General features: G+C 39.2%; 1 protein-coding gene across 1 annotated transcript; it reads right to left on the reverse strand.

The window, feature by feature from the left end:
- Positions 1-2301: 2301 nt before the first annotated feature.
- LOC141780556 (myosin-4-like) lies at positions 2302-24188 on the reverse strand. The gene is made up of 38 exons (XM_074655826.1): positions 21429-24188; positions 21197-21340; positions 20939-21095; positions 19528-19555; positions 19326-19440; positions 19147-19239; positions 18748-18811; positions 18382-18480; positions 18171-18274; positions 16896-17034; positions 16667-16785; positions 15568-15717; positions 15311-15481; positions 14920-15226; positions 14758-14822; positions 14115-14202; positions 13345-13462; positions 12499-12622; positions 12028-12164; positions 11319-11574; positions 10791-11033; positions 10463-10639; positions 10215-10360; positions 9489-9579; positions 9013-9402; positions 8804-8930; positions 8602-8720; positions 8003-8199; positions 7734-7917; positions 7494-7659; positions 7284-7408; positions 6899-7207; positions 6604-6807; positions 6202-6327; positions 5938-6108; positions 5750-5854; positions 5573-5668; positions 2302-5492 (listed from the first exon to the last, which is right to left on the reverse strand). Exons 1-38 carry the CDS (start codon positions 21642-21644, stop codon positions 5349-5351), a joined length of 5814 nt encoding a protein of 1937 aa, XP_074511927.1. The 5' UTR covers positions 21645-24188; the 3' UTR covers positions 2302-5348.
- Positions 24189-24714: the final 526 nt, after the last annotated feature.

Genomic DNA, 24714 nt, shown 5'->3' on the forward strand with positions numbered 1-24714 from the left:
CTAATGCACAAATCAGATTGTTTCTTATCGGGGGACTCTACTGAATTTGTATTTAAGATGTTATTCTACAACGCTTACATATGTTGAATATGTGTCCTATCTATTACTGTCCAATTATAAATAATTCAATTCAAAGGTTCTCAAGGTTAAGTACATGTAATGCTTGATCTGGAAGGAAGCTTGACATTCTACAGGTGGACGCTGCACATATCATAAACAGTACACCTGCATTCAGCCAATCGGTAGACTAGATTTGTAAAGTTTAGTCAATGATTTAAAAAAGACTGCTTGTGCTGCTGTGAAAGTTGAATAGTTTCATTTGGGTATTTAGGCTGCTGAAGCAGTAAATGCCATTACAGTATTTAAACTAGAATTACTGCCTCATGGTTATATGCCTTTGCCAAACAGTCAAGTTGCAGTTTACATCCATGTCTGTCCAAAATGCCATCACTTCATCATTTTAGATAACTGTGTGAAATTGCAATATTTAGGATATGAATTTGTGAGTTATGGCCAAAATATGACATGTTTTTTGAGGTCATAGTGACCTTGACCTTTGAGCAAATCAGGTCATCCTCGAATCCATGTGGACGTCTGTGCCAAATTTGTAGAAATTCACTCAAGCCGTTCCTGAGATATTACGAGAATGGGACGGATGTAAGGTCACAGTGACCTTTGATCACCAAAACCTAATCAGTTCATCTTTGAGTCCAAGTGGAAATTTGTGCCAAGTTTGAAGAAATTCCCTTAAAGTGTTCCTGAGATCTCATGCTCACAAAAATGTCCTGGACGGACGTACATACACGTACAGACAGATGGAAGAACAACCTGAAAACATAGCTGTCACAGCTGTCAAGGAGGCATAAAAAAGAGAAAATATTGAAAATATAAGTGAAGGCTTTTAACCCTTTGGAGCTTGCCATAGAACACTTTTTGTATTAGGGGTCGCAATATACCGGTAGTGACAATAACCGTGATGTATAAAAAAATGAAATATTGATATTATGTTAATAATACACACATGATAATATTGTGTAAATAATCCAGCACCTCTTAAATCACGCTTTTGTACAGCTATGGTTCCAGACTCTCTCTCCTCAATACACTTGTATTTTGAGTGTAATTCATTTCCCATAAAAGAGACAAAGGGCACAATAAACAAAGTTACAGACGGATAACATTATTTATTTGTTTTCAAATTTTCGATAGACATCACGATAATATCATTATCGTTCTTTTCGCCACGATAATCGTGTAGTGAAAATCCGACATTGTGACAGCCTTAGTTTGTATGTCATTGTTTTTTTGCTATTTTAGTAGTGGTTGTATGGTATCACCAAGTGTTTTATATCCCCTAAATCAACATAATCTCTGTTATCCAGTGGTATCACCCAATAACTGAATAACTATACTGAAAAATATAACAAATGAGGTAATAAATGTAAACAAATACAAAGCCTGCCTATGGAATTTCTCGATTTTTCATGAAAAACAAAATTGCCACAAAGAAAACATGCAATGATTGCAATGATTTTCCCAGAACTGTTTTAAATGGTCTCATTTATTCCATTCTTCAAATTGTAGTCTTAAATGTCTTGTAAAATCTGTCAGGTTTGTCCTACAAATTATCATAGCTGTTAACTTAATTCAACTACTGGAGACTTCCCAAACCAGTTCTCCAGCTTAATCCACTTCTATTTATTGTTTTATTGCACTAAGAATATTTGCTTTTACCTTCAGTCATAGCATTTAAATTATAGTATTAATTATAATATGATATTATAATAAGTAATTATAATATATAGTTTTTATAGTATTATTTAAATTATATAGAAATAGTGGTGCATCATCAACATAATGATTAGATAACAAAAAGATGAATACAGATGCTTTGTATGAACTTGTACACAGAGAACAGTAATGGGCCAAGAATCGAACCCTGTGGCACACCACCAGTTAAAGTAATCTATGCAGACACTGAACTTGATATTAGAGAAAGAAGATTTTCAATATTTTTGGACAAGGTGGCACATACATTAATGTAATACAAATGCTACTTTACTCTGTTGCTTTTGGATTCAAATTGTAATTGTTATTAAAACCATAACTCATTTGTCTGCAACATATCTCATGCCATGTATCTCATGCCAAGGTTAGTGATAGCCAGCCACCTTGAGGGAAGTTGCCTGGTTTGTCTGCTTTGTTTACAAGTTAACACATGAGGGCCTCCGGTGTGTGCATGTGTAGAAACACATGACGGCAGCTTTGTAACCACATTTAAAATAAGCATGGGAGAGCGTCTGTAACTTGAGCTCTCATTTTATTATGGGGAGCAAGTGTGAACAGCAGGTTGTTATCTTGAAAATACATCAAATCTCTTAATAACCAGAAGTAAAGCAGAGTGTATGTAGACAACAAGAAATCCCACCGAGCAACAAAATCAAAGCTTAAAATCCCATTTATATCAGTAATTAACCTCATGTGTGCCTTTTATGTTTCTTTTACCAACTAGAAATCTGTAATTTCCTAATTTGAATATTTTTGCAACCAAAACAAGCCTCTCCAGTGTGAGTGAATAACCCTACAGTCTTTGAAAATGTTGTGGAAGTGGTGGACTGTGTGTGTCTGTCCCTTCCTGTTCACTTAGTGTCCTGTTAGTGCAAGCAACAACCTGTCAGCTCCTCAACTACCACCCGTCCTCCTCTTTGTACTCTCTCTTCACTTGGAGGTTACCTTCAGCACTCGTACATAAGCCTCCCCTGCTGAAAGTCACACATGCACCACAGTAACTCTAACCCTGCTTCACAGGGATTTCTACAAATGTCATGAACATACCAGCTGCTGCTGATTACTGCACCGATGACAGGAGTGAAAAAGGAGGATTTTGACGTGGTCCATTTTAACTCACAGGCTTTTATACAATGCCTAAATGTCAGGCCTGTCCTTATCTGAGTTTTTATCTCCTCTTTTGGTTTTCAGCTGAAGCTGTGAGCCGATGCTAATGTGATTTTTACAGCTGAATTGGTGGGTCACGGCAGTGTAAATGAGCAAATTGTCATTGTCAGCTGTGTGCTTCAGTTTTTTGTTAAAAGGAACAGTATGGTAGTAGCATGTGAGTGTAACCATGCTGGTTTAATGCACTAATTTTTCTTCATTTTAGCAATTGTGACCAGGTTGTGTCTGTATTCTTATTACTAACTAACCGCATATCTAAAAATGTTATAACTACTGTTAAGCAACTATGTATTTTATTAGCAATCATATCAGAGATCACACATTTCAGTTTCTCAAATTGTACAATCTCAAATATCTCTGCTTTCCCTTTTTGTTGTTAGTTGATAAACAACAGGATTCAGGATATAAATGCAGGTTAACAAATAAAAGATTTTATGTTTTTATTGGTTCAAGAGACTAAACAATACTTAAGAAGTAATGTTAAACGTGGATAAAGTGTCTCCATCTTTTGGCGATCTATTTTTATTGCAGGTAACAAGACTAGTGGTGGGTAATTTATTTACAGACTAATAATGAACAAATACTCCAAACTGAATATTAATTTGTCTCTTTCTTGTTAACACAAACAACTGTGATGTAACAGCTTTTTTTCTTTTATTGATTAAATATGTTATGTGATAGTGTTTTGGCGAGTATTCATTTATTAATATTATTAATTTCCCCCAGTTCAGATACATTTCACAGTGCTTGACTGCACAATGACTTTCAGAAAGGTCTTTGGGGTTTTAGTTCAGGTCGGTGCACAAATAACTGCAGAGTAGACACTATTCCTTGCTCATGTCGAGCTGACACTGTTTACTTTGCTCGGTCCTGACTGATCCCAGGATTAACAACACAGAATGGCGACCAGATGCTGTATATAATGTACGTAAGAAACTCTGTTCTGTACATATTGATTTAACAATCTGACTAGTCAGTCTAGGCAAGTCAGTCCAGACTGAAATATCTCAACAACTATTGGATGGATTGGCATGAAATTTGGTTCAGACATTCACGTTCCTGAGAGAATGAATCCAAATGACTTTGGAGATCCCAGTACGTAGGAATTAGTGGCATCTAGTGGTGCGGTTGCAGATTGCAACCAACTGAATTGTTTGACTGAAAAGTCAAAATCATAGCAGCAGAGGACGCCATTATGCAGACTATTAGTTGCTAGTATGGGGCAACATCCCAAAACACTGGATCCTACATTTCCCATAATGCAACTGTCCCTTTTAATGTAATAGAGCTCAACATTGAGGTTCTGGAAGTGAAAATCCCGTTCATATTCTGAATGAGGATTTGATTATTAGCCATAATGTCATGACCATCCAAGGTAGACTAATCATGAGCTACGAGATTGTGATTCGATGATATACTGTATGCTCCTGTAGAAGCAACAAGTCCGTATGATAGCAACCTAGCTTTAAGAAAAACATGTTTTATTCGCGATGTCATGGAGAGAAGTACTACACGACCCACAATCAACAACACAAACAAGTGTAACAGCGATGTATCTGATTGGTGGAGCTCGCCGTTACCATGGAATTGTGTACAGCACCCGTGACCGGAGTGTACGCGCTCGTATGCGCTGCTCCGTGGTGTCCCGGATTTCAAACCGGACCAACATGGCAGCTCATTTGGAAATTTTCTCTTACATTACGAAAATAGTTCACCGAAATGTGTTTCCAAAAACATCTGAGGTGAGAAATAAGGCGTGCAGTTGCTGAATCGGTCTTCATTTTAGATCGGCAATGGTAAGCTTAAATGTTTTTCGGGAGTTTCTAGAGGTGGTGAGTCGCCATTCGCAATGGTTTATGGGATTAGTAGTTCCTTCACTCTTAAAATAATGATGTACACAGTCTTGTACCTTCGCCTTTTTTTCCAATGTTTGTTTTTTTTGCTCCGAATCAAATGTTTTATGGTCGCTATTCATCTCGTAGCTGGTTGTCTTTGTTCCATAACTCTTTGTATAAGGATTTTCTGAAACGTCAATGGAGTAAATGAATGGGAAATTCACTTCCTGAACCGCAGCCGTTAAAAAAGTGGGTGGTCACTGTTTAGCGTATCACATCAGCTGCCTATATGACATTCTTGCTTAGTGGAAAGTCAGTTTGTTACATTTTTACCATGATTTTAGTGTTGAAACTGACCATTACTGTCCAAAGAAAAACATGTTTCTGCGAATTTGATTTTTATTTTTTCAGATAAATTGAAATGCTAAGTGTTCCTTTATACTGTAGGGTACGAAAATTCTACTTCTTAAACTAAATAAACCATTTTAAATCCCATTGGGTGGGCTGAAAAATGCATCGTCACAAAGCTGACCGAGTCGATTGTACCGGTGCAGATTTCTATTCCGCTTTACCGACAACATCACGGCTCTTTGCTCGTAATTTATTCAACTGGGATTCTGCGATGTCGGCTCGTTCCTCGGCTTCCTCCAGTTCATGTTGCACCTTCCGAGCTTTAGCCAAATTGACGTTGGTTTGTTCCTCCTGAAGTGTCACAGAAAACAATATAAGAAAGGTACACATAAAGCAAACATTTCACACAGTATTCATGTATTTTGACTCACCGCCTCCTCACACTGACGCTTATAGACTTTCAATTTCAGCTGCAGTTTGTTGACCAAATCCTGAAGTCTTGCCACGCTCTTCTTCTCTTCCTCACCCTAAAACATTCAAGATGTCACTCTCACATCTCATTTTGCATATTCAAGAAACTCAGTTATATAACAGCATAAACCTTTTACCTGATAAGTGAGCTCTTTAATTCTCCTCTCATATTTGCGCACACCTTTCATGGCCTCGCTGCTGCGTTTCTGTTCAGAATCCAATTCATTTTCCAGCTCACGCACCTTAAAAATACAGTTTTAGTTTAAATCACTTTTCATTTGATTTTTCTCTCCACAGAATGGTTTTGTCCCAGTTTGATTAATACCCTGTTTTCCAGTTTCTGTAGCTCTTTCTTTCCTCCCTTCAGAGCCATCTGCTCGGCTTCATCCAGACGCTGCTGCAGGTCTTTCACCGACACCTCCAGGTTCTTCTTCATCCTCTCCAGATGAGCGCTGGTGTCCTGCTCTTTCTTTAGCTCCTCGGCCATCATGGCAGCCTGTATGCAAATGTGAACTCACTGTGAAAATTAATCTGCACGGCCTCGTTGAAACGACTCTGCAGTGAATTGGATGAAAGGCAGGAGACTTACATCCATGATGGCTTTTTTGGCCTTCTCATCGGCGTTCCTCGCCTCCTGGACGGTGTCCTCCATCTCTGACTGCAGCTGGGCTAAATCAGACTCCATCTTCTTTTTAGTGTTGAGGAGGCTGGAGTTCTGATCATTAGATAACATTTAGACATCACACCTTGATTCAAATTGTGAGTGGTTTAGATCCACAGACAAGTTCGATCACACTTCATTTTACAGGTCCGCAAATTTCACGGTAATTAGGTGATAATTAGCAAGTAACCTATTTGAAATTTCTTTGGAATTAATGCCAAATTACCTTAATATTTACCCTCAAAATGTATAAAAAAATAACTTTATTATAAACATTATTTAATAATTATATAAACCAGGATGATATAAACCTATATATTGTCTCCTAACCTGAGAGTGCAGGAGTTGAATCCTCTCACTGACGTCGATCACTTCCTGCTCGGCCAGCCTGCGACTTCTCTCAGATTGCTCCAGCGCCGCTCTGATCTCCTCGTTCTCGGCCATCATCAGGTTGTTGCGGCGCTCTGTGATCGCTAGCTGTTCCCTAAAGTCCTCCTGAGTGTGGAGCGCTTCATCCAGATGTACCTGGGCATCCTGGGACAGAAGGCAACGGCTTGGAGCTTTAAATATATCGGTCTAACACTTCATGTGAACACTTCTATGAGCAAACAAGCAATTAACAAACCTTCAACTGAGCCTGCAGGTTCCTCATTTGTTTGGTGGCCTCGGCCGCCTGGCGGTTGGCGTGACCCAGTTGGATCTCCATCTCGTTCAGATCTCCCTCCATCTTTTTCTTCGTTCGGACGGCGTCGTTTCTGCTGCGCGTCTCGGCGTCTAAAGTGTTCTGCAGTGTGTCCACGGTCCTTTGGTGATTCCTCTTGAGCTGGTCGATTTCTTCGTCTTTCTCAGCCACCTTTCTGTCCACTTCTGACTTGATCTGATTCAGCTCCAGTTGAAGGTGCAGGATTTTGGCCTCCTCGTGCTCCAGGGAAGACTACGGAGAGAAAACAAACACTTGATTGAGATTATTTTAATGAAAATGTCCGCATAATGTCGTTCCAAAGACAAACCTCAACTTCCTCAAGAGCTGCCTGGGTGTCTCTCTTCTCCTGCTCAGCTTGCTTTGCAGCTTTCTCCAGCTCATGGATAGTTTTAACAGATTGTCCGACTTGCTCTGTGATTTCTGTAATCTCCTCTGAAAACGTAAAGAAAAACATTATCTTCTTGGGTCAAAAACAAACACCACCAAATATGGATGACGTGTTTGCAGCAGAACCCACGCTGAAGGTTTTTATTCTCTCTTTTCATGGTCTCCAGATGATCCAGAGCCTCTTCGTATGAATTTTTCAGCTTGAAGAGTTCGGTACTGAGCACTCTAGACTCTCTCTGGGACACTTCCAGATCTGATTGACTCTCCTCATTTTTTTGTTTCCATTCAGCCAGAACCTAATAGAGGAGGAAATGTGTAACCAATGCAGCCTCAACAAGATGCAAATGTTTCTGAAGAGAAACAAACCAACCTTGTCAAAGTTCCTCTGTTTCTTGTCCAAGCTGGCATTGGCTGCATTTGACCTTTCCAGCTCAACCATGAGATCCTCCACCTCCGCCTGCAGACGCTGCTTGGTTTTCTCCAGAGATGCACATTTGACATTTGCTGCCTCTGTCATTTCCTCAGACTCCTGCAGCCTCTGGGCCAGCCTCTTCCTGTGAACCAAACAGAAATTGTGTTAAAGAGGAAGAAACCCATCAGCAGTGAGTGACTAAGAAAGATAAGCTGTGCAGTTCTTACTTGGCCTCTTCGAGCTCTTCGGTGCGTTGGATGGCGTCCGTCTCGTATTTAGTTCTCCACTGAATCACCTCACTGTTGGCTTTGAAAAGGCAGCGCTGCAGCTCAGCTTTGGCCTCCTGCTCCTCCTCGTACTGCTCTCTCAGCAGCTCACAGTCATGGCGAGATGACTGCAAACCGTGAGCTAGGGCGCTTTTTGTCTGAAAAATACAAGAGTGGTGCAATGCCTGAATTAATTACTGCTTTAGTGAGATGTAGTTAAAGGTGGAGTTATTAATGTTATAACAATGATTTTACAAGCGGTTCCCCGTTTCGTTTGGTAGCATGCAAGTACGCTGGCAACGAACGCAACACACAATAATGTCACAGGTTAGACGCTTGTTTGTATGCGCCGACAAAAGCAAAGAAGAAGACTTTTCGAGTTCTGCTCCGGAAACGAACGTGTGACATGCGAACGAACGGACGGACGGAAGGACACACGGAGTTTCGTTTGACATCACAAATTTCAAGCTGCTTCTTTGCCAACTTCCCTGCACTGCAGGTTTAAATCATTGTTGTGGCTGTAACAGACTGTATATCAGACGTAATTGTGTCCTTCAGACCTTCATTTCCTCGTCCAAAAGTCTCTTCAACTCTTCGATTTGTTGAATCCCTGCAGTTTTGGCTCTGCTCAGCTGGGACAGAGTGATCTCTTTCTCCTCCAGCAGGCGTGTTAGCTCACCTGTTCAGGATAAAGAGGACACAAACTAACTTATCTCTCCATCTTAATCGCTCATTTTGATAATTTCACATTTAGAAACGTACCATTTTCTGTTTGCTGACGAGCACTGAGTGTCGTGTAATCACTCAGAGACCTCTGAGCTTCATCTGCTTTGGTTTTATATTCATTCATTTGGTCTTCAAAGCTCCTGCACAGTTTCTCCAGATTAGCCTGAAACATTGAGCACGAGCGGTTATCGCGTGCAAAAGATAAGATAAGAAAACATCGTGCTTCTCTGCAGACAGTCACTTACCTTGCTTTTCAGAACACTCTCCGTGTTGCTCACCATGTCATCGATTTCCATCTTCAGCTCACTTTTCTCTTTCTCCAGTTTCTGCTTGACCCTTTGAAGGTTGTCTATCTGATCGCTGAGTTCGGCGACGCTGTCGGCCTGTTTCTTGCGTAGAGTCGCGGCGATGGATTCATGCTGCAGGGTGGACTCTTCCAGGTCACGACGCAGCCTATGAAACTCGGAATCACGCTTCTTGTTCATCTCGGCCTGAGCGGCGGTGGCTCCTCCGGCCTCCTCCAGCCTCTCGCTGATCTCGTCCAGCTCTCTGGACAGATCACACCTCTGCTTCTCCACTTTGGCTCGAGCCGATCGCTCAGTCTCGATTTCCTCTTCTAGCTCTTCAGTGCGAGCCTACCGTCAAATTGGATTAAAAAAGTGGGTTCATAGGATGATAAAGACATGTATTGAAATAAGTCTACTAATGTTATAAGTCATACCTGAAGCTCTTTAATCTTCTTTTGCAGTTGAGTGTTAAGAACTTGCTCGTCATCGACTTTGCACTGCAGGCTGCTGATTTCAAAGTCCTTTCTGAAAAGTTTATTCAGCACAGAAAAAAATGTAATCTGCTTTTTTACTATTAAATTGCTGAAAATGCAGGTTTTTAGTGTTTTTTTCACAAATAAGTTTAAAGGTATAGTCTAACAGTTTGGGAAATATGCTTATTCTCTTTCTTGTGGACTAGTTTCATTGGAACTAGTCCACAAGAAAGCGAATAAGCATATTTCCCAAACTGTTAGACTGTTAAACTGTTATATCCTCTTTGTTTGATCCTTACAAAAAACGTTTTAAGGGGGTTACGTGCCAGACTATTTGCTGACGTCTTGTTATGACCGTGAGGTTATCAGGCAACCACTGGAGAGTTCGGCACGTAAACCCCCCATAAAATGGAGCATTGATGTTTTTACTTTCTTTTTTTTGTACAGATCAAACTAGAATTACTGCACCACGGTTGTATGCCTACGCCACCCAGTCAAGTTGTGTTTAAAACGTGTTTAACTGGATGCTAGTTGTGTAGGTGGATCAATCTAACTCTCAGACAGAAAGCAAGTGTATCACCCTCACATACATAAATCTTCGTCGGTAATTATTAAACTTAACTGTATTCACTTTGTGTTTTAGGATATAGCCTACAGTATGCAGGACTGAGTCATCAAACAACTCACTTTTTCAGTCTCTCTTCCATTTGCTGTCTCTCATTCTCCAGGTCCATGATGGTTTCCAGGGACAGCTTCAGATCCCCCTCCAGTTTTCTTCTGGATCTCTCCAAGTCTGCATTCACCTTCTTCTCCTGCTCCAGTGAGCCCTCCAGCTGCAAGAGACGTTCAACCAGTACGTCACCCAGTAAAAACAAGGACACCAAACCAGGGACATTATGCCATTAAAAGAGGATTATTTTGTTGTCCAGACTTACGTCATCAACCTGTTGCTCCAGTTTGATTTTGGTCTTCGTCAGAGAGTTCCCTTTATCCTCCTCGGCCTGGAGGTCATCTAACGTCCGCTGGTGCACCTCCTGCAAACCTCTGATCTCCTTCGAAGCCTTCAGCAATTTCTCCTCAAGAGTAGTGAGCTCCTCTACCAAGTTCTTAACCTGAGGAGCATTTAATAAGCAGGTTTTGAATGCAGGACTTCTACTTGTAGTGGAGTATTTTTACAGTTTACTTAAGTAACGGAGCTTGATACTTCCTTCACCGCTGCTTTAACTAAAACCTGTTCAAAAGGGATGAAATCATCAAAGGTACCTTATTTTCTGTGGCGTATTTCTCCTTCTCCACTTTGACGATGGTGAGTTCCAGGTCGTCGATGTCTCTTTTGAGCTCCGAACATTCGTCCTCCAGCTTCCTCTTCTTCGTGGCGATTTCGGCATTGATCTCCTCCTCTTCCTCCAACCTCTCGGAGAACTCTTTGGCTTTGGCCTCCAGGTGGATCTTGCTCTTTATCAAGCCCTCGCACCGCTCCTCGGCATCGCACAGGTTCTCCCTCTCCTGAGGAGCAGGGGCACAATGGGGCATTATAACAATGCAGTAAAAGTGGGATGATGGTTATTCTTCTTGTTAATTTCATTCTTTTTAAACTGTTTTGTGTTGTTATTAATTTTGCTCCTGGCTGTGTTGGACAGCAGAGATCAATGACACTTCCTCTTATCTTACATTACTATTGATTATGTAGTTGCTGTATTTCAGAAACAGAAAAATGGTATTTTGTTCTCCTGATCTCTTTATCTGACAGAATGAAATCAATACAAACAGACCACTTTGTTGTTTACATACTGCTTGGATTTGAAGGTAAAGGTCGTTCTTCTCCTGGACGAGCATGACCATTTTCTCCTCCAGCTCCTTCCTCCTGGCCTCAGACTTTGCAAACTCCTCTTTGAGTCGTGCAAACTCCTCTTTCATGTTCTGCATCTCTTTCTCGGCCTCCGCGCTTCGTAACAGAGGCTTTATCTTGAAGTAGAGCCTCATCCAAGGCCAGTTCTTCACATTCATGAAGGAGCGTATGTTGTACTGGATGATGAAAATGGACTCTCTATGGAGCGAAAAAGCAAAACAATAAAGACTTTTTTTAAAAGCCTAAAGAGAGAACTCAACTGTGACTGTGATGAATGACTGAATGAGGTTTCTAATGCTGATCAGTTAACACAAAGTAGAGCTGAGGCTGATGGGAATGTCATTAAGTATTTGGTTATAAACCAAAGAAATGACCTGCGGATGGCACTAGAGGAAAAGTCAGATGATCACGAAAGTCAGTCGCATCCATCCTCTTGAGAACATGAATATCTGTACAAAATTTCATGACAATCCATTGAATAGTTGTTGAGATATTTCAGTCTGGACAGAAGTGGTGGACCGACCGCCATTGCCATTCCTAGCTGCTAACACGGCTAAAAATACATACTGTGCTTTCATGTTATTCCCTGAATTCCACATTTCATCAAACTAAAGTCACAAGTATATGAAAGAACTCGATTTGTCAGTGGACCTTTTCTTCATCATCTCCTTGAGCCGCAGCCTGGTGACGTAACCCCTGGAAACGGCCTGGAGACGAGTCATCAGCACAGCCAGCCGTTCATCCCTCATCTCCTCCAGGATACCGAGAAGGCCCGCTTTGAAAAACACCTGCATGTTGTCAAGACACAACATTTAAATGGAAATTAATTTAAGATCATTTGGGAAATTTTTTTCCTGATTCTTTTAGAATGAAATTGACACTATAAATGTAGAAGGTGCCAAAATCCAGCCATTAGTTAGATAAAAAGTCCACTAAAGGTCAGACTGATACAATTCTTTAAGGTGGTTTAGGAGCTGATGAATTAATTCATATATTTTTACTGTTTTACTGTAAGTAGCTGGACTCAGTGAGATACCATATTGGAAGTGGCTGTTACTGTCTGTAACAATAAGTACACATAAACAGAAATAAAACAATGTCAGATGTTTGTGATAAACATACCTTTGTGTATCCAAATCTATACTGAGCGTGGTCCACATCAATGGAGGAGAGCAGCTTCTCTGAAGCCTTCTTGCTGTCAATAAACTGCCCCTCCGGGATCGCACTGGCGTTCAGAATCCTGTACCTGTCAAACAGAGAGAGATGAGGTTCAAACGGAGGTCAGTTTGTGTGTTTTGTCATGATCTCAGATCTTTTACTCAAGTAAAAGTAGAAATACCACAGTCTAAAATGACTTCATTGCAAGTAAAAGTCCTGACTTCAAAGAAATAGTACAGAGAAGTACAGAAGTGTTATCAGCAAAATGTACTTAAAGTGTCAAAAGTACTCATTATGCAGAATGTCTCCTTTCACAGTGTTACGTTATTAGAGAATATTACATTATTCTGTTTTTATCACTAACAAATACAGGTAAGAGTATTTTGATGTTGTAGTTTGTCAATGTGGGCCCAATTTAAAGTGGCAGTAGGGAGTATATTTTTGGCATCAGTGGGCAAAAATTCCATAATAACCTTTCAGCATATTGTAATTCAAGTGTTCTGAGCGATAACTAGACTCCTGCACCTCCTCATGGCTCTGTTTTCAGGCTTCAGAAAATCTAGCCCGTGACGGGAGACTTTGACCAATTACAGGTCATTTCAGAGAGAGAGAGAGCGTTCCTATTGGCTGTGCTCCGGTCATGTGCCCAGAACTTGGCGTTCTTGGACACAGAGGCACATGATTTTTTTCAGGTTACCTGTTTCATGCACTACTGTCAGGATATAGCGACCGTTTTATAACATAACATGGAAATACTCAAGTAAAGTACAAGTACCTCAGTACTGTACTGAACAGTGTGTGGTGTGTTACCTCTGCTTGAAATCTCCATAGAGGATCCTGCTGGGGAATCCCTTCCTGCAGATCCGGATCCCTTCCAGCACACCATTACAGCGCAGCTGGTGAAGGACCAGATGGTGATCCATGGACCCTACGATGAATATACATGTTGGGTTAAAGGAATAGTTCAACACATGTTTAGCTAAAGTTAAGGTAACTACAATCTTGTTCATTACCTCCGCCAAGGACATTATGTTTTCGGTTTGTTTGTTTTTCAGCAGGATTACAGATTCTCATGAAACTTGGTTGAAGGGTGTAGCGTGATTGGAGCAGATCCGAATCACGGGGTGGATACACACATCATTTTTTCACTTATGGAAACGGCCTTGGTGGAAGTCTGCGCTCTCTGAGTGCCCTTCTAGTTTTGTCTGTTTTAAATGCCCCACCGCCCCTTTTAGTTTGGTTTTACATCCTTCTATGCATCTTAAAGGAATAATTTAACATTTTGGGGATTACGTGCATATTGGCTTTCTTTACAAGAGTTAGAAATCAATACTACTTTCACATCTGTATGGTGAATATGTAGCTGGAGTCAGCAGCTCGTTAGCTTAGCTTAGCATAAAGACTGGAAACAAGGGGAAACAGCTAGCCTGGCTCTGTAACTAAGGTAACAAAATCCACCTACAAGCGCCTCTAAAGCTCACTGATTAACACGTTATATCTCCTTTGTTTAAGGCAAAGACGTCTGAGAGTAGTATCAATCTGCTCTCTTTTACTTTAGAATGAATATGATTTCTTCTTACCTGGTGTCTTGGTTTCATTCGGGATAAGGCATCTGACAAAGTGTGGATTTGTGGACCGGAGGTTGGACATCAGTTTATTCAGGTTTTCCTGCAGAAGATGAACAGAATATGATTTCTTGAGATCCATCCATCCAGCCTTCCATCCATTATCCGTAACCGCTGAGACAGAGGTCGTGTCATCTGTATTTCTGAGCTTGAAGTCAGTTTATATTTATAGTGTACACAACTTAAATTTACATATGGTTGGATGTTAAAAGGCAGATAAATATTTTTAAAACTTTTAAATTTAAATTCCTTGATTTAGGCCAAGAAAAGTGAAGAAATACTAATAATAATAAATATTTTCCTATCAGAATTCATTCTTGGCGGTGTAGAGAAAACTCTTAGAAACCTGCTTTTCATGTAGACAAACTCTGGGAACTGTTTTTACATGAATACACAATTTCAAATGAATTGTCTAATAATGGAAAATTATCCAAATTAATGCAATAATAAAATTTGCAAAAATGCTCTGGTCTCTTCAACATTATCTGGGTGTAGGTGGGGTATGCTCGGTCCCTGCCTTAATACAACTAGAGTAACTCATACCATCTTACCACACTGAAAATAATGCATCAATTATGATCTAATTATTGATTATTACCCTGAAAAGTGCAGAAACCGTCTGGAAAGAAGATCCCTTTTTCTTGGCACTTCTCTTACTTCCATCTGCAGATACAGAAACATGAGAACAAACAACCTATGTAGTAAACTCTATGGTTGAATTCATAATCTCATTATAATGTGTCATTAAAGGTGAACTGACCGTCAGCAGTGGAATATGTGGCAAAGAGCTGAGAGAGCAGCTTCAGGGAAGCTTTCTGGTAAAGCTGCACCACGGTGTCATTGAGCGGGTCTTTGTTCTTCTCCAGCCAGCCGCTGATGTTGTAGTCTACGGTGCCGGCATAATGCATGAGTGAGAAGTGGGCTTCGACCTTTCCTTTGCAGGGCTTGGGCTTCTGGAAGATGCTGTTCTTTCCCAGATGTTGGTCGTACAGCTTGTTCTTGAAGGAGCCGTCTGTCGCCTTCGGAAACATGCACTCCTCTTCGAGAATAGAAAATATACCCATCGGCTGCAGGAAAGAAAGCTGATTAGTGTTGGAATACGTGCGTCTACTGCTGACGTAAATATCTGTGTTCATAAAAAGATGATGCACCTTTTCAATGAGCTCAATGCAGGCTGCCAAGTCCATGCCGAAGTCAATGAACTCCCATGCGATCCCTTCCTTCTTGTATTCCTCTTGCTCCAACACAAACATGTGGTGGTTGAAAAACTGTTGCAGCTTCTCGTTTGTAAAGTTGATGCACAGCTGCTCCAGGCTGTTCATCTGGATTAAACAACAGCGATTACATTTATATAGAGATTTTTTTAGAAAGATTTGTTTTATTTATTATAGGTGTGAATCCCGTTTACCTCGAAAATCTCAAACCCTGCGATATCCAGGACGCCAATAAAATGCTGTCTTGGAAGTTTGGTGTCGAGCTGCTGGTTGATCCTCGTGACCATCCACAGGAACAGCTTCTCATACACGGCCTTAGAGAGGGCGCCCATTGCATTGTTCACCTTCAATCAGTGGGGGACGAAGTATTCAGATCATTTACTGTCGTAAAAGTACTAATGCCACACTAATGTGAAAACACTCCACTACAAGTAAAAGTCCTGCATTCAAACCTCACTTAGAGGGATAGTTGCGTATGTTGCATTTCTTGCTATACATGTTTAACGTTGTTCTAATTTTAACTCTTTTGTATACAGTTTAATCCACAGCAATACATATTTTTTCTATAATTTTCAACATGCTACTTAATTAATTTTAAAAAAGTAAAAGTAAAAATAAATTGTACTTATAATTTGATAAGTATGATTTTTTTACCGTCTAAAAACATGCTCTACCAAACAACTGAATTGTCATTTAGCGGTAAAATTTGTAATTTTAAGATGATAAATTTACAATTTTTATGAAATAAGAAAACTTATTGAACATTAACTGCTGTTAATATCATTTGTTAATATTATATATTTAAAGTTATTTCATTGAATATTTGATAAAACAAATTATATCAGTGTGGTTTTTCACCATTTCTGGGATAATTTCACAATATCCTTCTGTAAATATGGTAAATATCTGGAATTAATACATGGAAATAATACTAGTACTGGTAATACTACTAATTCCATGGTAACAAATTGAAATATGTTGGTAAACATAACAACAGTACACGGTTTGTATTTTACATTTACCATGAAGCAACATTTCAACTGTTTGGTAGAGGCCTATATTAAAAACTGTGGGGTCTGTTAACATTGATTTCTGTTATTATTGCCCCAAGGACATAAAAAATGCAAAGAGAAATGTTTCCATTGCTTTTTTCTTAATGAGGACATTAAAGTTAAGTACAGTACTTGAGTAAATGTACTTAGTTACATCCCACCACTGCCTATAATCAAACATAATCTTGTAATTCAATTTATATTGAGATTGAACATTTTCAGATGTAGAAACAGACTGTACCTGCTGAGGAGTCTGACCTTTGGTGACATACTCATTCCCAACCTTCACTCGGGGATAACACAGCGCTTTCAGCAGATCAGCGGAGTTCAGACCCATCAGGTAGGCCACTTTATCTGCCACTGTGGGCAGAAACCACACACGTGAAGCAGCTTAAAATGTGTATGTTGTAAAGCTGTGATGTTGCCATACTGAAGTCTAATTTGGTCTAAGTTTAGCTCAGACATCTCACCCTCGGTGCCATCAGGCTCTGCCTGCTCCTCCCGTTGCTTCTGTTTGAACTTCATGTTCCCATAATGCATCGCAGCGCCAGTCAGCTTGTAGATGCCGACCTTTTCCTCCGAGTTGAACCCCAGGATGTCGATGGCCCTCTGAGGAACAGACACACATGTTGAAGCTTTGTGATTAGTGTTGTTAAGTCTCGATTTTTTTTTCTAATTCCACATTATATGTATTTATTATACGTTACATGTAGTTCTGATCTCCGTACACAGCTACAGGACTTTTTTTTTATAATAATACAATTATTTTTAAATCAATAAAATCATTTCTAAATCAATATTTTGTGTCAAATTATTGATTTCTTTAATAAGTAGCTATGTTATAAGCGAGATAATATACAGTAAGTGGGTCATTATTGCAAAATGATCAAGACCTGTGCACCCCAAACACTACTGAAAGTATCGACAAACCCTCTCTCCATCTGAAATTATATTAAAGATACTACTACTACTAATAATAATGAGTATATTAAGTACAAAGGGTTGGTGATCTGAAAAACTATAAATAAATGCAATTGAAAAATGTTAACAATATTCATAATAATAAATAATAATAAGATATGACCACATACTGTACATATTTAAGTGTAATGTATATACCAGCTGCAACTACTAGTCTCCCAAGGGGTACTTTGGGTACACAAGATGTTTTAAAAAGATTAACTTATGAAATATCAGTCATGCATTATTCCTAAAACAATTATACTACAATAAGTTCAATAAAAAATGTAAATGTAAGTTCTATAAACCACATTTTATATTCAATATTTTTATTTTTAATGCAATCGTTAACTGCTGTAAAATGTCAACTTTTTCTCTACCATAAATGTTTGGTGCTGGTTAGGGGGTACTTTGCTGAAAAGGGGATAAATTATTGAAGAAAAGTTTGAGAACCACTGGTACAACAGATACAAGCTAAATCTGGCATCTCACTCCTCATAAAGTTGTATCTAATATATCAAATTCACCCCTGACCATAAAACAATACTGTCATTTATCAACTTTTAGTGAAATTTGATCCTTATGATACTATATGATGATATCCTGTTATGGTTTTAACATGTTGCTGTCCAGAGTTTAAAAGTCTTGTCTGATGCATTGCATGCCTCTGGGACAATAACTTGATTGATTAACGATTTTGTGATTTCAACACATTGCCCAGCCTTTGTTTCATGTTTCTGCATATATATATATTATAGATCTATATTTGACCGAGGAGCACTCACATCGGTGGCCATCAGCTCCTCGGTGTCGTTGATGCTCAGCACAGTGATTTCACCCTGGCTGATAAAAGGGTAGTCGTATGGGTTGGTGGTTATCAGCATCATTTCTGAAATGAGATACTAAAAGTATTGATTTCTCTCCGCAGCAGGTCAGCAGCTACAGTAGCTGTGGAAGAGCAGCATCAGATTCACAACCAGTTAAACGTGCATTTACCGATTAAATCAGGCTTCTTGTTTGACAAGATCTGATAGAAGATGTGATAGCTCCTCTCTGCCAGCAGCTGGAACGTCACTCTGGATTTTTCCAAAAGGTCTAAATGAAATAAATATAAGTACAAACAGAGATTATATATATATATATATATATATATATATATTAATTTATTTATATATATATTTATAAATATAATATATTATAATAATATAATATAATATAATATAATATAATATAATATAATATAATATGATATATATATATAATATATATATATTTATATATATATTATATATATATATATATAATATATATAAATACTGTATTCCAGTGGAATATCAATGACACGGATGTAAGCAAACTTACACGTTTCAATATCAGCTGATGCCAACTTCCCCTTTGTTCCAAAGTGGATGCGGATGAATTTTCCCTGGAAAAGTTATTAAATTATTATTTAAGTTTGACACAAAAGTTTCAATATATTACAACTGACAGTTGCTCTGATATTTGGAGACTGAGAACCAGAGGTGGAAAGTAAGCAAGTACTCAACTACTCAAATACAATTTTGAGGTACTTGTACATTACTTACTATATTGTACTTTTTACTCCACTATAATTATTCAAATACTTATCCTTTCAAGTTGCAGATTCAGATTACAAAATACACAAAATATAATCAACAATAAATCATTCTGTATTATTATGGAAAAGATAAAACTGTCTTGATCCTCCAGTAACTCCATACGAGTCAAGGATGAACCTACAAATCGAGAGGAGTTGTCGTTCCTCACAGTCTTGGCGTTCCCGAAAGCTTCCAGCAGAGGGTTGGCCTGGATGATTTGATCCTCCAGATTCCCCTGTGAACTCAAAGCATCAGTAAATGAATTCATTCATTCATATCTAATCAATACATTGTCAGAATGTGAGATAAGTCGGACTGAACCTTCATCTTGCTGGGAAGCTGCTCTTTCTTGCTCACGTCTCCCAATGATGCAATAGTTGCAAAATACTGGATGACCCTCTTTGTGTTGACCGTCTTCCCGGCACCAGATTCTCCACTGACAGAAGAACGGCATGAGATGAGTGATGGGAAGTTACAGTGTGTGGAGGAATTTTTGTTTAAAAGCTCATAAAGTCACACTTACGTGATCAGGATAGACTGGTTCTCTCGATCTGTTGAAGGGAAAGAAACCGGGTCAACATAGTTCAACTGTATCTTTGATTTTGTTTTTTAATAAAACTTTGATTTAGTTTTAGTCACATTCTAGTAATGTCATCAAGTTGGTCTAATTTTTGCCAAACTTAGTCTGGTTTTATGTTTGTCTCTTTGTTCTATTTTAATGTTTTTGTCAAGTCGTACTATAATGTGACATCTTTACAGGAAACTTTCATTAAGCACCTTGATAGTTGTGCCTTCAGTTTCCTTATGATGAAAATTTGAATTAGATTTAGTCACGTTTTAGTTACAATAGTTAATATTACTGTAGTCTAATTCAATACTTCAAATCTTAAATGATACTATTACTAATACTGTCATGAATAATTAAGCATCAAAGATCAAAGAGAAACATCCTAAAGTTACCATAAAGAGTTTAAGGTGTATAGGGCACAAATTCTATCTAATAGATATCACCAGATGATTACTTATATTAAGACAATTGGGTTTTTTTAAAACAAATTTTCTGAAAATTAATGTTTAAATATGCAAATGAGGCATTCTCTTATTAAATATGTGCTAATTTGCATATATTTCCAGAACAGAAATGTGAACATTGGAAAAAGCCAGGCTCAAAACTCTTGTTTCATTTTGTTGACACATTAAAGTCAAAGGTTTTTATAGAGGGAATATCTGTCACTCCATAAATCAGGAAAAACTGTCAACAGCCATAAAAAAAATAAATATCTAATGTTGTATAAATCAGGCTATGAATGATACACGAACAAACCCCTCTGTAAAAACCTCCAGAGTATAGATAGGAATGAAACTGGAAAGACGCTACATGTGAACAAGGTCATTTTCTTTAAACTAATAGATATCACCATGAAACTTCCTCAGTTGATTATTTACATTAAGACAATTCTTTTTTTTATTACAAGTTTTCTGAAATTGTATGTTTAAATATGCAAATGAAGCATTATCTAATGGTATCTTTCGGTGAATTTAGGAGAGATCTACAGACACAAATAGACAAAGTAGTAAAATAAACACCTAAATGTGTATTTTGGATGTTTTCTTTCCACTAGTCTGAAAGAAGACACGATATGGAAGCAAAATTGCCCAAAATCTAAAAATCGACCAGTGCATGAAAAGACATATTTTTGCCTGGGGTGTCTCACCTTAATAAATCTCTTCATAAAAAAACACAAATGCAGAAATCTTGTGTGAAATAATAACAAAGACTGTTAAATATTGTCTTCATGTAAAAGCCCATCAGTCATTGTAAGAAGCTGATTGAGAACTTTTAAGTTTTCTTCTGAGGATATTCTATCATTACAAAGTGCACATGAATAAAACTGAACCAACTGGTTTTACTGGTATTAATGGTGAGACTGGACCTGTGAGCATGTACTGGTAAGCGCTGTCAGAGATGGAGAAGATGTGTGGGGGGGCCTCCTGCCGTTTCTTCCCCCGGTACCCGGCCACCACCTCCGGGTTGTAGACTGGAAGCCACTTATAGGGGTTCACAGTCACACAGAAGAGCCCAGAGTAGGTCTGAGAATAAATGAGAAGAGGAAAACCATCACGAAAAAAGAAATTATGAATCCAGCTGAACAACGTGAGGTGTAATTTCCACGTAAAATCTTAATACTTACGTAGATCATCCAGGCGGCGTAGCGCTCCTTGAGGTTAAAGAGCACAGCTGGTTCGTGCAGGTGTGTCAGCATGGCCATGTCCTCCAGCTTGTCAAACTTAGGAGGGTTCATGGGGCGGATGTCGTCCAGGTGCACTGTGACCATCTGAAGAAGGAATTGAATGTCAGATTAAAAACATACGAGATACGAGAATTTAAGTAAATGCTTACAAATGTGTCCCTGACTTCTTTACCTTTCCATTCTCAGTCTCCACGGTGACATTGAAGCCGTCTTGGCTCCTGATTTTCCCCTTCACATACTCCTGCCTCGGATCAGGCACAAAGATGGCTGTTTTGGCATCAAACGGCATGTTTTGAGCTGCGATTCTCTCCCGCTCCGATTTGCGGAGGTATGGGGCAGCCACCCCATATATTTCCATCTCGACATCGCTCATTTTAACTAGCTGCATGAAGGGGACAAACAAAATGCACTGAGAAATAATTCAAACTGAACACATGTTGGACAGAATTAAGGAAATTAGAAGCGGCGTCGTACTTACCAGAGCGCTGCAGACCAAAAAGAAGATTCCTGCTCTTTACTGTCGATTCAGAAGAACAGCACAGACATCCTCACCCCCCAACAAGTCTTTACCAGCTTTTATAAGCCATGCTCGGGCCTGTTTCATGGCGCCTTGTTCTCCTATATTTGGAAATCTGGCTTCTACTCCACCTTGAAAAAGTCAAGTATGTCCATTTTGCATTTGGAACTGTCTATGTATAGCTGTATTGTGTCACTTTTTAAATGGTTTCAATTGTAACCCTTCAGGCTGTCCATTAAAAAGCAATGAATTTCTAAGGACGCCAGCTTAGAGGGCTTACAGTCCCAACATGGCAGGACTCATTTTCTGGGATCAGGGAAGATTAGGTCTGTTAGGGCATCGCTGAAATTCTGGCATTGGCTGTCGGGAGAGCCGAGCTGATTACACACGACTGTTTGGGTTTTGTGTTGGGGGCAGCCGGGCGACATTTAGCACATTCCAGACGGACGCCTGGCTCTGTTAAAGAGCTTTCTGATGGCGTTTGTCTTTAGTTTTTGATACATAATAATGTCTGTAAAGTCTGCTTGAGGACTCATATTTGTGATTGGTTCTTTTGTGTGCTGCCTTCCCTTTGTGGCCGAACATTTTTATGAATTAAAAAAAACGGCGTGAAGTGTAAAGATGTTGGCTTTTAGCAGAAAGAGAGTCTAAAGCTGCCAGTATGCTTCTTCAGAACAGCTTGTCAGATGATCGAATAGCTTCGGAAACCCCATTTCCCCAACACCTTTGCATTTATGGCCTAACGTTTCGGGAAGATTTATTTATCTTGAACATCCATGCAGACCATCCACACTAGAGCTGCAACAATTAATCGATTAGTTGTCAACTATTAAATTAATTGCCAACTATTTTGAGAATCGATTAATCAACTATTCTTTTTTTTAAAGTCAAAATTCTCTGATTCCAGCTTCTTAAATGTGTTTTTTTCTGGTTTCTTTATGATAGTAAACTGAATATCTTTGAGTTGTGGACAAAACAAGACATTTGAAGACGTCATCTTGGGCTTTGGGAAACACCGATCCATATTTTTCACCATGTTATGATATTTTATAGACCAAACAACTGATCGATTAATCAAGAAAATAATCTACAGATTAATCAACAATGAAAATAATCGCAGCCCTAATCCACACATTCCTTCAGTACTGATGTCTGCGCCCTTCCTCTGTTAGTTATTTGGCATGTATTCATATGTACTTTAATTCACTGTTGCTTGTTCTTTCACTTAAAAATCACTTTTCACAACAGCTACATTGAAACAAACTAAAGAAGTCAAGTATTATTTGTTTTTGCACTTAAAAAACTTTTTCAATTCCTCCTCAGAGCAGAGGAAAGGATGTGGTATTCTAGTGGGGAAAGAGATGGGCATTTTGTCTGGCAGTGCATCACAGAGAGCCTAATTGGTGCTGATTTAATAGCCTCTTAATGTCACTTGAAGGTCTGGCAACAGCTGCGATTATAATTGGCTCTGGGTATACGAGCGCGGCCCGGGTAAGGCAGACTTACAGTACGCCGACCCCTCTGTCACAACTCGACACGACAACAAATGTTTCTGTGGACGTTTGACAGCGAGGAGGCCACGAGATGTGAATTCAAGGGTCAGGGGACAAGAAAGAGAAGAAGCAGGGAGAAAATCCCTCATCAGCTGGTAGTTTGGGAGAGGGGCCGACGCCTCACCCTGCGGGGAAAATAGATCTGACGATGGGTGCATCTGCACAGGATTAGGGGGTCAACGGGAGAGACAAGGGCTGGCCTAGGGGGTAAAGCTACTGCAAACCACAGACAGGATAAAGTTTCAAAAACACAAACAAAAAGATGGAAAACTTCTAGTCATGTCAGGTTTCTTTGAATCACGAAACAGAAGCATTTTAAAAATGTACAAAAAAATTTACAAACATTTACATGTTACACTATCTTTGAACACTTGAATTACAATATGCTGAAAAGGTTATTATGGCTTTTTTGCCCAATGATGCTAAAAATATACCGCCTACTGAAGCTTTAAATCCAGCTTCTTCACCGATCTGTGTCATCTATGAACCTACTACTGCAACAACCATGAAAGCGAGAACTAAACTACATTTGGATTGACAGCACTATTGATCGGCCAACGAGCGGGGCTGATTGTGGGAGACGTCAGTGGAGCCTGGAGGCCTCGCAGATCAATGGCGCCGTCAATCCAAATGCAGTTTACTTCTTGCTCTCACTGCTGTTGCAGTTTATGTTCACAGGTAAAACAAAGCTGTGACTGAGAGGTGTGTGTGATGTGCTTCCATTGACAATAAAATAGAAATAGAAAAAATTAACGGGAGCTGGTTGTGCTTTGTATGTCTTTACCTTTCTTCTCTATTAGGGCAGTACATTTAAGTCACTGTTGTAAACTAGTTGCATGTGAACATACTGTAATAGAAGCAAGTATTGTATTTCCATTTTATGCAAATCTACTGGACCATAAAGGAATCTGAATCTAACTTTTAGGATCACAAAGTCAAGAACTAATCTGAATTTAAAATGTGTTTCAGCTGCTTTAATGTATTTATCTGGTCTGAAACGGGCCTTTTTCCAGTGAAATGCTTTTGAAACAAACAGGATAAAGTCTCTGGAGAGACACTGATGGGGTTTAAAAAAGCCCCATATCAATCCAGAAATCAATTAGTTCCATTTTGAGCGCTCCATGTGACGGCGTCGGCGGTGTCTGGCCGCTGAGAGCTGAACAACTGCTGTGTTTGCTTTTCTAATCCGATTTCTAAAGCAGGAACACGACAGGTGTGCAGCCAGAAAAGATATTAATAAATCAATACTGGCTGGTGGCAAGTTCAGATTAGAATAAATGTAATGTTGCTCTGAACATAGCTCTTAAATATTAATATGATAGCATACATTTTTTTTTCCATTAAACTATTACTGGAAGTCGTCAGCCTCATCCAGCAAACAGTGTGGT

This window comes from Sebastes fasciatus, chromosome 13, assembly GCF_043250625.1.
Source record: "Sebastes fasciatus isolate fSebFas1 chromosome 13, fSebFas1.pri, whole genome shotgun sequence".
Lineage (NCBI taxonomy): Eukaryota > Metazoa > Chordata > Actinopteri > Perciformes > Sebastidae > Sebastes > Sebastes fasciatus.

Excerpts from the sequence above, each read along its gene's own strand:
- LOC141780556 (XM_074655826.1), bottom strand. The coding sequence starts at position 21,644 with ATGCAGCTAGTTAAAATGAGCGATGTCGAGATGGAAATATATGGGGTG. Across the intron at positions 21,096-21,196 it reads ACGCCGCCTGGATGATCTAC|ACCTACTCTGGGCTCTTCTG; the intron begins GTAAGTATTAAG and ends ATTTATTCTCAG. Across the intron at positions 17,035-18,170 it reads AGGAGCTGATGGCCACCGAT|AGGGCCATCGACATCCTGGG; the intron begins GTGAGTGCTCCT and ends TCTGTTCCTCAG.